Source organism: Polychytrium aggregatum, assembly GCF_025602895.1.
Source record: "Polychytrium aggregatum strain JEL109 chromosome Unknown BJ171scaffold_9, whole genome shotgun sequence".
Taxonomy (NCBI): Eukaryota; Fungi; Chytridiomycota; class Chytridiomycetes; order Polychytriales; genus Polychytrium; species Polychytrium aggregatum.
Window position 1 is genome coordinate 808,208 of NW_026516211.1, and position 14,052 is coordinate 822,259.

General features: G+C 59.5%; 5 protein-coding genes across 5 annotated transcripts; 3 read left to right on the top strand and 2 right to left on the bottom strand.

The window, feature by feature from the left end:
• Positions 1 to 913: 913 nt before the first annotated feature.
• On the bottom strand, positions 914 to 3,609 carry BJ171DRAFT_310715 (uncharacterized protein). Its single transcript, XM_053107090.1, has 8 exons — positions 3,337 to 3,609; positions 3,102 to 3,168; positions 2,915 to 2,971; positions 2,773 to 2,785; positions 1,928 to 2,647; positions 1,379 to 1,613; positions 1,090 to 1,201; positions 914 to 965 (listed from the first exon to the last, which is right to left on the bottom strand). The coding sequence occupies exons 1-7, from the start codon at positions 3,547 to 3,549 to the stop codon at positions 1,106 to 1,108; spliced, it is 1,401 nt and encodes a 466-aa protein (XP_052969120.1). The 5' UTR covers positions 3,550 to 3,609; the 3' UTR covers positions 914 to 965; positions 1,090 to 1,105.
• Positions 3,610 to 5,110: 1,501 nt separating this feature from the next.
• Positions 5,111 to 6,066, top strand: BJ171DRAFT_597151 (uncharacterized protein; the record flags this gene model as incomplete). Its single annotated transcript, XM_053114725.1, has 2 exons — positions 5,111 to 5,240; positions 5,416 to 6,066. The coding sequence occupies 2 exons, from the start codon at positions 5,111 to 5,113 to the stop codon at positions 5,934 to 5,936; spliced, it is 651 nt and encodes a 216-aa protein (XP_052969121.1). The 3' UTR covers positions 5,937 to 6,066.
• A 655-nt stretch (positions 6,067 to 6,721) lies between these two features.
• Positions 6,722 to 9,027, top strand: BJ171DRAFT_495492 (uncharacterized protein). The gene is made up of 4 exons (XM_053110134.1): positions 6,722 to 7,163; positions 7,389 to 7,894; positions 8,074 to 8,372; positions 8,542 to 9,027. The coding sequence occupies exons 1-4, from the start codon at positions 6,814 to 6,816 to the stop codon at positions 8,752 to 8,754; spliced, it is 1,368 nt and encodes a 455-aa protein (XP_052969122.1). The 5' UTR covers positions 6,722 to 6,813; the 3' UTR covers positions 8,755 to 9,027.
• A 654-nt stretch (positions 9,028 to 9,681) lies between these two features.
• On the top strand, positions 9,682 to 12,068 carry BJ171DRAFT_310734 (uncharacterized protein). The gene is made up of 4 exons (XM_053107091.1): positions 9,682 to 10,124; positions 10,247 to 10,815; positions 10,955 to 11,561; positions 11,749 to 12,068. The coding sequence occupies exons 1-4, from the start codon at positions 9,811 to 9,813 to the stop codon at positions 11,837 to 11,839; spliced, it is 1,581 nt and encodes a 526-aa protein (XP_052969123.1). The 5' UTR covers positions 9,682 to 9,810; the 3' UTR covers positions 11,840 to 12,068.
• A 228-nt stretch (positions 12,069 to 12,296) lies between these two features.
• Positions 12,297 to 13,861, bottom strand: BJ171DRAFT_421468 (transmembrane amino acid transporter protein-domain-containing protein; the record flags this gene model as incomplete). The annotated part of the gene is made up of 4 exons (XM_053107488.1): positions 12,297 to 12,563; positions 12,622 to 12,804; positions 12,971 to 13,517; positions 13,578 to 13,861. The coding sequence occupies 4 exons, from the start codon at positions 13,859 to 13,861 to the stop codon at positions 12,297 to 12,299; spliced, it is 1,281 nt and encodes a 426-aa protein (XP_052969124.1).
• Between the last annotated feature and the right edge of the window lie 191 nt (positions 13,862 to 14,052).

A 14,052-nucleotide genomic window follows, 5' to 3' on the forward strand; every position in this document is an offset into this window, starting at 1 on the left:
AGCCAGCGGCGTTGGCGGTAGCGGAGGCGGAGGCGGTTGCGGCAGTGGCAGCAGCACCCAGACGCTCTGCTGTCGAATTGAGGGCATCACTCAGTCGGCCCGGGAACTGCGAGAGCTGCTGCGGGGCGTTCTGGAGGATCCCAAAGACCTGCTGGCCGATCTGCTGGCCGATCTTGGAGGGCCTAGAAGCAAGACCGATTGGCCATGCCAGGAGCGGCACGCATGCACGCACGTCGAGAAGGTGCAAACAGTGTTAGCGTGTGATCTTGGTCAGGCAAGTTTGGACAAATACCATCTCACGACCAAGGATCGTGTGGGAGACGCAAAGTGCGAATCGGCCATGGGCTCAAGCCGCCTCTCCCTCCACCATGGCTGGGTTCCTGCAGACTTACATGTCCGAGAGAGTCTGGATGGCTGCGGGTTTGAGGTTCTCGGGAGCAATGGAGGTGTTGAGAGGAGTGACTGATCGACTTGGACCGCCGTCAAGGTGGAAGTGGCCACTAGGACAGCGTGCGACAAGACACCATCAATTCGGGGATGTCTGGCGCTGTGCACACATAACCGCATGCCGTATTATGGCATGAAATCGAGCAGTGTTCAACGGGGGGTTACCTCATCGCCAGTTCGCTGGGGACGTCAAAGTGCGTCAAATCGACAGACTGAATGAAGGAAATCACGGCGGCCTGGCGAGATACATCAGGGTGTTTGAGCGGGTAGCGTTCGATTCAGCACTATGCAGCGACGCGCCAGCAACCAGTGGTAGTTGACAGACGAAACAACATCTACCACTGTCGTAACTCAGGCGATGGACTCGGTACGCTGGGTACAGAGAACCAGGGCTTTGCCCCATCGCAAGCAACAGTACCATATTGGTCAGACAGTACTCGGAATAGCCATCGAGCTTGGTGCCGACGTTGAACTCTTGGATGTACCGGATGTTGGCGAGCAGTCGAGGGGGGTTGGCCCTGCACCAACAGACGCAAACGGTTGGCACTTCAAGCACGATATAGCTACTGGCTGCGACCCGGAGCGCACGGATTCAGCGAGTTCGCTGAGTGCCTTGTCTGGCCCAGAGCCTGACTCACTTACTTGATGATGCAGTAGATCAACACAGGCAGGAGCAAATCAGCACCGGATTTGTTGGGATCCTCGGCTTTGGGGCTCTCGTTCCTGTCCAGCAGCTTGCCAGAAGATATCTCGTCTGCGTTGACGCATCAAAAACAACCAATGGAATCAGCACGTACATACTTCATCAGCAACAGGCTCGGCACACGGATCGGGTCGAGGCGACTGAGGGGCTGTGACCATGCGAACGTTGCTACAGCGCGCCACATCCGAATCGGTTGAGTTGAGTCAGCGACAGCCTTAGCCTACCCACGATAATCTGGTGGCACCTGACAATGTGGTCGAGTTTGGACTTGGGTGTGACCCCCAACGAGTCGCACTTGAGTAGCTCCATTCCCAGGCGATGCTTGATGCTGTTCAGAGAGTCCTCCATGAGCTTGGGCAGCTCCAGATGATGAGGTGCAAAGGATGCCAGGTTCAGCAGCGAGATGCGACGCTGAATGATGAGATCGTTAGCGGCCTCTCGTTGACGAATCGGGCCGAACGAGCTGGATGCAAAAGGTGGACAGAAGCGTGGTTAGTGCTGTCTTGGATACAAGGCAACAAAGACATCGGGGAGGGGGAGATCAGATGACATCGATGGGAATCGGCAGGCACGAGGACGCATGATATGGCATCCAGGCTGTGCTGAACTGGATGTGCTGAGCGGAATGTGCTGAACTGGATGTGCTGAGCGGGCTGTGTTGAGCGGGCTGTGTGAGCTTGTTCTTGAGCAGGCCACTCTCGGACCAGCTTGGTCGACTGCCGACACAGCCCGGCTCGTGTCCGGTTGGGTTGCGACGCAGGTTGGGACGATACATACGCCTCGTATGATTTGGCCAAAACATAGTTCTCCAGCCCTTGGTTGAAATGCTGCTGCATCACCTCGTCCATTTTGAGATAGGTACAGAGCTCCTTGCAGGGTTTCTGCAGCCGGTCCAGGAATACAGTGACGAGGGTCTGAATCGACTTTGGCGATGAGTTCCAGCGGCCCATCAGAGCGGCATCGCCCGAGAGCCTGTTGATTTGGTTGATCAAAAAGGCTGAGCGCGGCTCCTCTTTGACGACGGACATGAAGAAGAGATATGAGATATCGGAGTGCAGCTCCGGCAGATCATCCAATCGAGGCGGGATGTTGCTGTCGATCTGGGGAAAGATGGCGCTGGCAATGTTGGCGAGCAGATTCGACTCCTCGGTGGCTGTTGATGGTCTGGCGGCTGCCGGCTCGCCCGTGCTGGAGGGACGAGCAGCCGGCGAGTCACCGGCGGCGTTTCCGGATGCTGCTCCTTTTGAGTGCGCCAGATCCTCGGGCATGATGCTGCGTTTGACCTCAAGGGCAAGGATTGAGTCGCTGCCTCCCGGGATCTGGACGACAACGGGCTCCTCGCCCACACAAGCGATGGAGGGATAGTCTGTTTCGGACGAGTCCATGTCGATCGTGGACCAGATGGTCTGGCGGCCCTTGCCGGCATCGACTTCGCCAGACCATGCTGCCAGCAAATCGCTTTCTGATGGTGCGCCGCCGACGATGATGATCCGGTCCCTTGAAGACGAGTTGGGCCAGGTCAAAGACATAGATGCGATCAGCGACATGTTGAGTCAGATTCCCGGCGAGAAGGGCAGGGGGCTGCCCCGTCGTAGCGGAGGGGATGCGGCCGAGTCGCTTACTTTTTGATTATTCCTATCCGATATGGCCACCACAAGGCAGCGGGATGGAGAGGGCAGTCGTTAACGCTACCTGTCGTTGATGCTGACGGTGTGGGTGGGACTGCGCTGTGCTCGACGACTCGGTCTCGGCTGGTATACGCACCTCGCACTCCTCCGAGGGTGATGAACTGCTTGGGATTTGCAGGGTTTGGAACGACGACTGGCGAGATAGCGACCGCAACAGCAATAGCAACAGCAACAGCAAATGCAGCGAGGTGTCAGACTCGGATGACTCAAAGTGGCTTTGGAGATGAGCCAAGGTTGGATGAATACGCAGACCGGATGCCCACCGTGATGGTCGTAGTACTGCCGGTCGACGGGCTCGGAGCGGCTAAGGGCCGAGACGAGAAGAAAGGACTGGCGGAAACGGGAAGGTGGAGGTAGAGAGCCGTATCAGCCATGAACGAGCCAGGATCAACCGGCGAGTCATGCAGCATATGCAAGCTGCTATCGGCATATCGGCATATCGGCCTCGTCAGGTCCGCCACCAGCACTGTGCCAAACAGCTGGCGGCAGAAGAGCTACCTTTTTCGAGAGCAACATGACCTTGACATCGTTGAAGGGAATGTCCTGCAGGGCCTGGATGGCTGGATGGCTTTCGAGCTTGAACGACACCGACGGGCCGGAGACACGGGCCTTGCGAGCAGGCAGGGGCGGGGCTACGAGCTCGGCCGAGGGAGCATCCTGGGGAGTGGATGGCTCAGGCGCTGGGGCTGGGGCTGGGCCTGGGGTATCCATGGCTATTTGTATACGAAGAGGTTGCGTCGAAGACAGGCAGCAACCAGCAGCCGAGAGATGACCACAGCAGAGGCGACAGCCAAGAGTTTCTCTCTTGGCCGCAAGCGCCAGCGGGTGGGCCAATCAGCGGCCTCGGGATCCAGGCCGAGCAGCCACCCGCGACGATCATCATCCATATCGCTGGCGGGGACGCAGCACGGCTGTGGGATGCCGTCGGGTCCTATCAGCGGATCCTATCGGTGTTGGAGATGACGTTGCGATTGGGAGAGGTGAACGGCTCGGTCACTCGGCCGGGATGCGACGGCTTGATCGCTTGGTCGGGGATGCGACGGCTTGATCGCTGCAGATATCGGCTGCAGTACGAATGGTGAACAAGTCCAGGCGAGAAACATGCCGGCTGCGGCTGGCCAAGACATCCATCGGTGCGTGGTACAAGTATTCGTGCTGCAGGTATTCGTGCATCAAGGGCGACGGATCGAGGAAGTTGATGGCGAGGAGGTCGATGGCGATGCAGGAGGAGCGCGGGCGGGTTGATCTCCGAGACGGGCAGCAACATGGGCAGCTGCATGGCTCGACTGAATCGAGGGCGCGCACTTGGGAAAGGGGCGACCATGCTGGAGTGTTCAGCCATCGCACAAGCCAGTCGATGTTGTGTTTTCGAACATGGTGTCGATGTTGTGCCTTCGAATATGGTGCCGATCCTGCTTTGTCGAACACGGCTGCGGACTTGGAAAGTCGCCGGCAAGGACTGGCTGCGCACAGCGGGCTGCGCATTGCTGGCTGTGTCACCGTTGCTGTCTTTGTTCGTTCTCGTCTTTGCTCGGTGCGGTTCCCCTTGCCGGTGTGTTCTCGCTGCCGGTGTGTTCTCGCTGCCGGTGTGTTCTCGCTGCCAGTGTGTTCTCGCTGTCTTCCATATTGCCCTTGTTCTTGTTCTCTCGCACCCACTCCTCCCCTCGGTCTGCCGTTGCGACATGTCGCTGGTGCGAATCGAGACATGTCGCTCCCGTTGTATCAACTGCCCTTCCCGATTCACACATGCCACTCTCCTCGACTCACACATGCCACTCTCCTCGATTAACAGACCCTTCGTCGATCGCACCGTCCCACCTTCCGTCGTCTCGCACGCCCTCACCCACCACGCCACTGGGTCAGCTGCCCCCTTGCTTGCCCCACCCGTCGCGCGCTCCATCCGTCTGTGTGCTGCTCAGTGCCCCGCCTGATGTCCCCCATTGGTTCGCAAAAAAGTGCACAACGCGGCGTCGCTTGTCCTTCGGGCCTGCGATGCAAACACTCCAGTGCCTCCTCTGGCCAAAGCCCGTTCCGCAGCCCTGCCTCAAGCGGCAGGCGTCCTCGCACCAACGCCTTGCCCTGTGGCCGCCCCTTGCCAGTCCTTCGGCCTGCGCTTTGCCTCGCAAGCAAACGTGCCTGCCGCCGCCGCCGTCGCGGGTGAGTCTTTTTTTCTCGCCCCCTCGCTCGCCCGCATAAATACCGTCAGCGCTCTCCGTCGCAAAATTTACTCGCCATCTTGCGATCCTTCCTTCCCGAAGCACTCCTTCCCACCATGCAGCTCTCTGGCCTTACCACTTTCATCGCCGCCCTGGCCCTGGCCGTCTCCAGCGTCCAGGCCCATGCCACCTGCAACCCCAACATTGCCCCCAACGGCCAGTACTTTGTGACCTCTATCCGCATCCGTAAGTCTCTGCAATCGTTTCGGTCGCTTCCGCTACCTTGGTGGCTTCGGTTGTTGCTGGATGTGCTGGGCTCTGTTTCTCTCTGGGTGTTTCCCACGGCCAATGTCAGACCCCATTCGCATGGCTCACGTTGCTGGCGCTTTATCTCCCTCCCCCTCGCCTGCCTCGTCTCCAGCCCACTCCTTCCCGGGTTCCTACACCCTCAATGTCTCCGTCAAGATCCCCGACGGCGTCAACACCGTCATTCCCCGTGAGCTCTCCGGCTGGAAGGTCGACTTCACCATGCGTCCCCTGAACCCTCCTGTCGTTGTCGACGACGTGGGCATCGTCAACACCACTGTCGATACCGTCATCTGGTACGGCGGCCAGCTCCTCAACGGTCTCTATGAGGACTTTAGTATCTCCATGATGCTCCCCAACGTCACCGAGGGCACCAAGCTGTACTTCCCCACCACCCAGATCACCACCAACTCCACTGGCATCAAGGTTCCTCTTGTCTGGGATGCCATTCCCTACCCCAACGGCACCCTTCCCGACGGTGCCGACGATCCGGCTCCCTCTCTCACCCTGTACACCAACGGCGTTGTTCCCAGCCCCTCGCCCTCGACTGCTGCCAAGAGCAGCGGCCACAAGGCCACCGGCGCTGTCGCTGCCTGCCTGCTCGCTGTCGCCTCTCTCATGAGCCTCATGCTCTGATTTGCCTGCCCAATCCCCTGCGGACCAGCATGTTTCTTCTCACTGTATGTTCGTATCCCCCATGTCTCAACTGTATTTCGCTCTCGCTTGCCCCGCACAATTTGTTCAAAATACACCAATTGCTTTTGTGAACAGAATCCGACTTTGTTCGGCTGTGGTTGTGCATTGCTGCCGCTCCTTGCCTCAACCGACGCCTCGGTCATCGTCGCAAAAGCCTCACCGGAAACGCAGCTCGTACTGAGGCAGCCTTGGACCCGAGATCGCCGATGCTTGCCCCCGCCCAATAAGCAGCGCGGCCCCGAGCGACATTCCAAGACCGGTGGGGGGCGTCCGTCTTCTCCCTGCTGCTGCTCCAAGGCAGTCGTTCCCCCAGTCAGGTTTCACCGGGTGGAGGGCAGTGTCCCCGCCTGCAAGGGCTGAAACCTGGGCGGGCAGCGCCCCACCACCCCCGCCCGACCCGCCATTGTCCTCCATGCGATGTGCCTTGGTCTCAACAACAAGGCCTCCATGCTCCTCGCCGGCCTCTGCTTCTGTGGTCCTGCAACTCAAACCCTGCTGCCATGGACGTACAGCACAGCGGATCTGCTGCTGGGTCGATCGTTTGCGCTGACCAAGGCTGAAACACCCACCTCCCCGCCAGCACCGCTGTCGCTGTCAGCAGATCGTCCAGCCAACAGGAATGGATCGCCGTCCATATGCTTCCATCCGTCCTCCTCCTCCTCCGGCATCCCCCCTCCCACCCAGCCTCCAATCGCCCCTGCGTCTGTGCCTTCTCTGGGCAGGTAGAGGACGCTCCCAGCATCTTGCCTTCCAAGGACACTCCTACTGCCTGCTCCTCGCCAGCCGGCTTGCCAGCAAACTCACCTCATCGTCCAGGATGAACTCCAGCAACATCCAGTGGCTGCTCACCTACGGCTCCGCGGGCCTGTCCCTCCCGCAGTGCGCCCAGACAGCCTCCTCAGGCCCCTTTCTGTCGTCGCTCGGCGACAGCCTCTATGCAACCAATGTCTGCGCCAACGTCCATCCCAACTCGGCCAGCGGCTTCTATGGCTACTACACCTTCAATTCCACAACGCAGACCGTTGGCTGGTCCAACTGCGGCAGCGACCAGACCTGCGCCCCGAGTTCCTGCAGTCCGACCCCGCCCGACTTTCCAAAGAACCCGGCGCTGCCGCGGCCCTGTAACGGCGACGTGCTGGCGATCTATGATTCGACCGAAACCGTTGGGTAGGCGGCGCTCGTGTGGGGGGGGGAGGGTGGAGCTGAGCACAGTTTCGTTGCAGTGATGATCTGGGCCATGCTCGATCTGCCAGCCAGCGTTGCGGCCCTTCTCTGCCTGTGATCCGGGTCCTCCCCTGCAAACTCATACTCTCGTCACTCACCTTGCTCACTTTTCTTTTCTTTTCCTTTCTTTCCCAACCCGGCCCCGCGCTGCGTGGCTTGATATCGCAGCGGCTTTGCCAACGCTTTCGGAACCAGTTCTTTCGTCTATGTGACCTATAGCGCCGACCAGCCCTGCTCGGCACCCTACAAATCCGACCGGCGACCTGTCTTCCCGGCCTGCACCAAGGTCAACGAAGGTGTCTATGCAATCACCCTCCGCAAACCCGTCGACAACCAAACGACAGCGCTGTCGAGCTATGGCTGCACGGATTCGGCCTGCACCCAGAACTGCTCGCCCTATGGACTCTCGTTCTTCCTGTCGCCGACTCCCCTGTGCTCGCCGAGCTCGACCGGCTCGTTCCGCTCCGACTACCGTCTGATCTCCAGCACGGCCCTATCGAGCTTTCTGACGGCCTTGCCCACGGGTCCATCAATGAACGGAGCATCGGGTTCCGCTTCCACATCTCCCCCGGTCGCACTTTCAACCTCCCAGCCGGCTATCAGCTCCACCACGGACCAGAAGATACCCCTCTTGGCTGGGCTCGGAACTGCCGGTATTGTCCTCATCTGTGCAGGTACAGCGTCGGCCTCTCCCGCTCGTCTGGCATGCATTGCAGCCACCGCATGCTTTGCCGACACATGCATGTACATACCATGACTCTCGCCTGCGTTTGAATTCGATTGTGATCGCTCTTGGGTTCTCTCCCACGCTCTCACACTCTCTCGCTCTATCCTCTCACATTGGGATCAATAGCCGTTCTGCTGCTCATCTACCACCGCCGCCGCAAGACCCAGCATCAAAAGGACTTTGACAAGCTGGTGCAAAGCTACAATCCAGCGCCCCCGACGCCGCCCCAACTCGGTCCTCAAATCATCCGACACGCTTCCGAGATCCCGATGAGCGACATCTCACAGTCGGCGAGCACTTTGGACGTGGCCATCTACCGCTCCGTAGTCTGCTATGAGCCCCTGAAGGGCGACACCCACGAAATCGACCTGCGGATCGGCGACATTGTTGGCGTCATTGCAATCTTGAATGACGGATGGGCACAGGTACAGCAGCAATGACAGTGGCAATGGCAATGGCAATGGCGATGGCGATGGCAATGGCAATGGCAATGGCTATGATCTCGTCTGGAGCATTGTCCAGGCAGCTGCTGCATGCTCGCCATGCCTCGTGCCTTTCTCGATTGAAACTAACCTTGCTCGTTCTCCGGCCCAGGCCCACAACCACACCACCGGTCGCTCTGGCCTTGTCAAGCTGCAAAATCTCCGTGTCCTTGGCGACGACTTGTTTTCGGACAGCAACCTTCCCCGATACGACCATCTGATGGAGCCCTCGCCGGCCCTGACCTCGTCGTCGGTCTCGGTCGTTCCATCGCCGCGGATTTCGACCGACGGATTGTGGTCTGCCCGAAGCTTCCGTTCCAGTTGATTCATTTCAGGGTCGGCGGGAGGGCATGGTGCCAACCCGGCGCATCGACCACGCCGTCTCGCCCCGCAGGTGCCGACCCCATCCTTCCACCACCAGCCCCGTGCTCTGTGCCGTCCTTTCTGCTTCTTTGCGTAATGTACAGCGCGGCTGGTGAGCGGGGGGGGGCGCCTTTCCTTTCTTTTTTTCTCGCTCTCTCGGCGTCTCGTGGGGGCTGTCATGTCCGCCAACGCGCCGACTCACGCATATACTTTGTGTCGATAATATGAAAGCGGGTTATGTCTTTTGCATATGTGCGGCCGCAGAGACCAGGGCCATTGCGACTGATATGAGCAGAGCCAAGTCTCTCGGCCCAGCGCCATCCTGCGTCAACCCTGTGCATCTGTGCAAGGTTGGTGGAACAGCACCCCCCCCTGCCTCCCTGTGCCGCTGAGTGCCACGCCAAATTCTGCCAAAATTGAGCCCGTTCCTGTGGTTGAAGCGCAGCTCCATCTCCAGCAAGATTTCGTTGCAATCGGCTCGCATGCAAAGGACGATGCAGAGCGCCACTGCGGGACCCTCCAGACGAGAAGACGACGGCGACTGTGCGGGAACCGCAGACGGGAAAGGCCGTTGGCGAGGGTGCTGGCCCCACAGAGCCGCCGTGGAGAATCACAGGGCATCATCACAGGGCATCATCACAGGGTATCATCACAGGGCATCATCACAGGGCATCCTCACAGAATAGTATCGCAACACAGCATCGATGGCGCATCCTCCGAGCCATATGCCGTCCCAGCCTGGCTGCAACGACGTCCAGTCCAAGGAGAAAACGGCAAAGGGAAAGGAAAGAAAAGGAAGGGGAGGGGCGACAACAAGGAGAGGCGAGCCCTGCGCGAGTGAGGCTACAACCCAGAGACTTACCCCCGGCCGCACCGCCTGAAGTTGCGGCGAGCTGGTTCTTGATCGCTGGTCCGGGCAGCGCTGGTGGTGCACTTGATCTGCAAAACGCATACACCACCTGCTCCGACAGCGCCCGCAACAGCACCCGCAGCAGCTCCAGCTCTTCTCCTTCGAGCGATGGCAGCAGAATCGTCTGCGCTGGCCCATTGGGTCGTGGGCCGCTCCAACTGCCCGTCGGTGCCGCCTCAACAGGGTGCCCCCGTCCTGGGCGACACTCTCTTCCGGACCGAGACTTGCATCGGCTTTGGCGGCCACCACGGCTTCTTCTCGCTCAACCACACCCAAGCGCCCGAGTACTTTGATTGCGGAACCGATCCGAGCTGCGATCCCAGCGAGTGCATCCAACATACGCATCACCGCAGCACTGCCCGCCGCTCCCGAAGCTGCCGGCTCTCGCAGCCTGCGCCTTCCACGAAACTCGATACCCTCAGGTACGTAATTGCAATCTTCCCAAGCAAAGGGAGGGGGGACGCTGCGAGCAACGCCATCACCATGATTTGCATCAGGAGACCATCCGCGCTCATTGCAACCCTCCGTGTCCGCTGTCCGCCAGGAACTTTGACCCGTCGTTCAAGACCAAGGCCTTTGTCTTCACCCTCTTCAGCGCCGACCCGGACTGCGAGCAGCCCCATCGGGCCGAGCGACGTCCTGTCTATCCCACTTGCACCCAGCTCAGCAGTTCGCTGTTTGTTGTCACCCGACAGCAGCCTCTCGCCGACGATGCCGTTCGGCTGCAGAGCTACGCCTGCTCGACTGCAAGCTGCACCGACTTTTGCACCCCGTTTCCAGAATGGCATGATGTTGGATCCTCGGCGTCCACCTGCGTCCTGGATGCCAGCGGCTCGTATCGCTCCGACACCGAGCTTGCTGCCTGGATCTCCTTGGAGGCCTTCTCGACAGACACTTCCCAGCCGGCGAGTGTCTCCCGCTCGACCACCTGGTTGCCGGTCCAGCTCAATGCACAACTCGCTACATCTTCCCCGAGTTCAAGTCCAAGTCCGAGCCCGAGCCCGAGCCCAAGTGCTGCCGCAACGACTGCCGATCCAAACAGCTGGAGCCAAACCAAGACCATTCTGGTCTATGCAGGCGTTGGAGCGGCGCTCGTGTTTGCTGCTGTCCTGGGTAAGCCTTTCGCGACGCAAATCCCAGGGGGTGTGCCCCTGAAAGACAATGTGGTTGGCGCAACGCCCTTGTCCCTGACCTTGTCCCTGGCCTTGTCGGCTTTGGTTATTCTGCCCCCCCCTTTTTTTCTCGGATCCAGCTTGCATCCTTGGGAATGTTACGGCTCGGCATCGCAAGGGCCGCCGTCGCAGACGCATCTCTCCAAAACAGCGCTCGAGCTCGCTCTCGGCCCAGGTCTCGCCAAGCACCGACCACTACGTCATTCTGGATAGCGACCCAAACTCGGCTCGCACTGCAGCGCTCTCGTCCCGGCCTGACGGCTTGACCTTCCTTGGTGCCGCGGCTGCCAACGCTCCGACCGATTTCAAGCAAGCCACCCAGCCAGGACATGACCATGAGCATGAACATGAACCCGACAACGGCGACACCAAGACCGAGCTCTCCGGATGTACCTCGCAGCAGTCCTGGCTGCCGGCCAATCTCCCGAGTGTGATATCGCAGCACCACCCCGAGGCAGTGCCGCCCCTGCCAGCGAATCGCTCATCCCTGGCCAACTTTACAGTCGGACTGTCGTCGCTGCCCGATGTCGCCAGCACCCTCGGTCGTTTCAACACCTCCAGCTCGGGCAGCCGCTCCCCAAAGACACCCGAGTACCCCGTCGACAGCTGGTACGTCGTCGGCACTCGGTTCCGCCCCACCCGCGGCGACGAGATATCCCTTGGCGTCGGCCAGGTGGTCCATCTCAGGTTAGTTTCTGTTTGATATTGGACAGGAGACGAAGGGGATGTCCTCGACTGCGATTGCTCGTGCCGGCGGTATTTCGACATGGCTATCTTATTCAGGAGTGGATTGGATCCGAATTGGACTGCATCGGGTGTTGATGGTACGATGCCCTAACTGCGTTCCCGCCCCTCACCGCTTCTGGCTCACCAGGAAAGCATTCGACGACGGCTGGGGCTACGGAGTCAACGACAACACCAAAAAGAAGGGCTTCTTTCCGCTCCATTCCCTGATTGCCCCATGATTCACTCGTTGCCAGGGTGGCGCGAACATGTGCGGCAACTGTGGCATGCATGCAATCCGTATATCAACTTTGACTGTCGTCGTCTCTATCGTTGTCTCCCTTCCCTTTGTCGCTCTCCCACTCTTTGCCTTGTCCTTCATCTCTATCGATTTGTCCTTACTTTGTTCCGGCTCGGACTACACACGCATCTGCGTTGCGTGATCATCGAATATTATCGAATCTACCGATAGCCGGAGTGCTCTATAACTACCGGCATAATCTACCCCAGAGTCATGAGAAACAAAGTGACCCAGAATCATGGGAAACAAAGTGACCCGGGGCCATGGAAAACAAAGTGACCCAGAGCCAAACGGCATGGCTTACATCTGTACCCCCCGTCGATCGATAGACTCCCTGCATAGTATCACGGCGTAGTAGTGTCCGCTCGTTGCCCCCCTCCCTCGATGATGATGAGCGCCTAGTGTTCAATGAAGGCACCCAGCGTCCCCAACACAGCAAATACCAAGGCGAGCATCAGGACAGCAAGATGGAACAGCCGCTCCGTGAGCGGAATCTCAGCACCAAACAGGACCAGGAAGCAGAGGATCGGGAAGATGATGGCAATCGTAAACGAGAAGCTTGAGCCCAGGACCGAGAGCACATGGTGGAAACCTGGGACGAGGATCGAGGTGAAGAGAATGGCAAAGGCAACGAGGGTTCTTGAAACGAGGCGCCACCCGAGCGACTCGATGCCAAAGAGGTGCTCTGCATGGGAGCAAGCATTCCAGAGGTGAGCCGAAAACGTCGAACGGCGGACCCTCTGTTCTGTCGGTGCGCCAGACACCATCAAGAAGCTCACCGATTTGGGTGTGAATCGGGGTCGTCACCAGCCCGTACTTGGCAGCCGGGTTGATCGCCGTGAGCCACAGGATGAGGTAGGTCAGGAGCTGGTTGTACTCGGGAACGGTGGCCAGGTTTTGGGTGATCTTGCGTGGGTTCAGAGCAAGAAAGGAGTTACTTGCTGTCAACGCCTACCGATTGCTAGGCGGACGCATTTTGCACTCGCAGGGCGCTCTTGCCCGGTCGACTTGGCAACACAATGGCAGTCGGTCGCTCGATCGATCCATCCATCCATCGCTCCCTCCCGCTTACCTCTGGGAGCGTGCCTGTGCCGAACATGCAGTATCCGAGCGAACCCATGCCAATGTACAGAGTCGCAATGAGCGCATAGGTAAGATTCATGATGCTGTTGAATGACTCGGGATGCTTGAGTTCTCGGTGGATCGCCGGAAAGACAGCATGGCCATCGAAGCCGACAATAAGCAGGCCAATGGCCATCAGCAAACGGCTCAGCGACTGCGGCCACAGCAGGGTCTCGGCAGGCACCAGGATCGATCCGGGGCTGGTGCTGACCGAGAGCCCATCGATGACGAGGATGATGCCCAATCCGCAGGTCGCCAGGATGCCGACAACGCTTGCGTAGGAAAGGAGCTTCATGGACTTTGACCACGTCGTCGGCAGCACCACCAGCGTCGCAATCAGCTTGAGGCCCGTAAGCGGGACGGCGCCGGGGAACAGAGCCTCGAGCGAGTCCGCCATGAGGATGATCATGGCGATGGCCGCAGCAAAGAGCTCAAAGCAGAAGATGGCGGAGATGACGTTGCGTCCGGTGTGGCCAAAGGCCAGCTCGCCAATGTCACTGTAGTTTTTTGGATAACGCAGCTGATGCAGGGACGACCTGGACTCCAAGGGTCGCAACAGAGGCTCGCGCTCGCTTTCAGAGTCGACGGCGACGGGGAAAGGCTTGGCCATGCACTTGACCAGCAGCTTGGCGCTGTAGTTGACCGTCAACGCAAACAGGACCATCATGGAGATGCCTGGAACCCACCCGGTCATATTCAGGGCAAAGGCCACGGACAGAATGCCGACGCCCATGAGCATGTTGACGCAGTTCAGGGTCGCATGCACGGACGAGAGCTCGCCTTGGTGGTGTGGCTCTGGTGCTGCAGCATCCTGGCTCTCGACCGAGGGGGAGCTGGGCATGGTCGATCCGATGGTCGTCAGTGTGATCGGTCGGGTGTGGTCGGTGTGGTCGGCTGGCTCGTTAATCGGCCGGTCTGGTCGGTCGATCGGACGGATTTGTGGTTGGGTGGTTGGGTGGTTGGGTGGTTGGGTGGTTGGGTGGTCGAGTAGATTCCGTTGCGAGCGGCAGTCAGCTTGCGGCGGAAACGGCG

What these genes read in the sequence shown, in the direction of transcription:
- BJ171DRAFT_310715 (XM_053107090.1), bottom strand. Translation starts at nt 3,549, where the DNA reads ATGGATACCCCAGGCCCAGCCCCAGCCCCAGCGCCTGAGCCATCCACT. An exon ending in TCATGTTGCTCTCGAAAAAG is followed by an intron (nt 3,169 to 3,336) that starts GTAGCTCTTCTG and finishes CGTTTCCGCCAG; the next exon opens with TCCTTTCTTCTCGTCTCGGC. An exon ending in TTGGCCAAATCATACGAGGC is followed by an intron (nt 1,614 to 1,927) that starts GTATGTATCGTC and finishes TTTTGCATCCAG; the next exon opens with CTCGTTCGGCCCGATTCGTC.
- BJ171DRAFT_310734 (XM_053107091.1), top strand. Translation starts at nt 9,811, where the DNA reads ATGGCAGCAGAATCGTCTGCGCTGGCCCATTGGGTCGTGGGCCGCTCC. An exon ending in ACGAAACTCGATACCCTCAG is followed by an intron (nt 10,125 to 10,246) that starts GTACGTAATTGC and finishes GCTGTCCGCCAG; the next exon opens with GAACTTTGACCCGTCGTTCA. An exon ending in CGTGTTTGCTGCTGTCCTGG is followed by an intron (nt 10,816 to 10,954) that starts GTAAGCCTTTCG and finishes TCTCGGATCCAG; the next exon opens with CTTGCATCCTTGGGAATGTT.
- BJ171DRAFT_495492 (XM_053110134.1), top strand. Translation starts at nt 6,814, where the DNA reads ATGAACTCCAGCAACATCCAGTGGCTGCTCACCTACGGCTCCGCGGGC. An exon ending in GATTCGACCGAAACCGTTGG is followed by an intron (nt 7,164 to 7,388) that starts GTAGGCGGCGCT and finishes TTGATATCGCAG; the next exon opens with CGGCTTTGCCAACGCTTTCG. An exon ending in TGAATGACGGATGGGCACAG is followed by an intron (nt 8,373 to 8,541) that starts GTACAGCAGCAA and finishes TCTCCGGCCCAG; the next exon opens with GCCCACAACCACACCACCGG.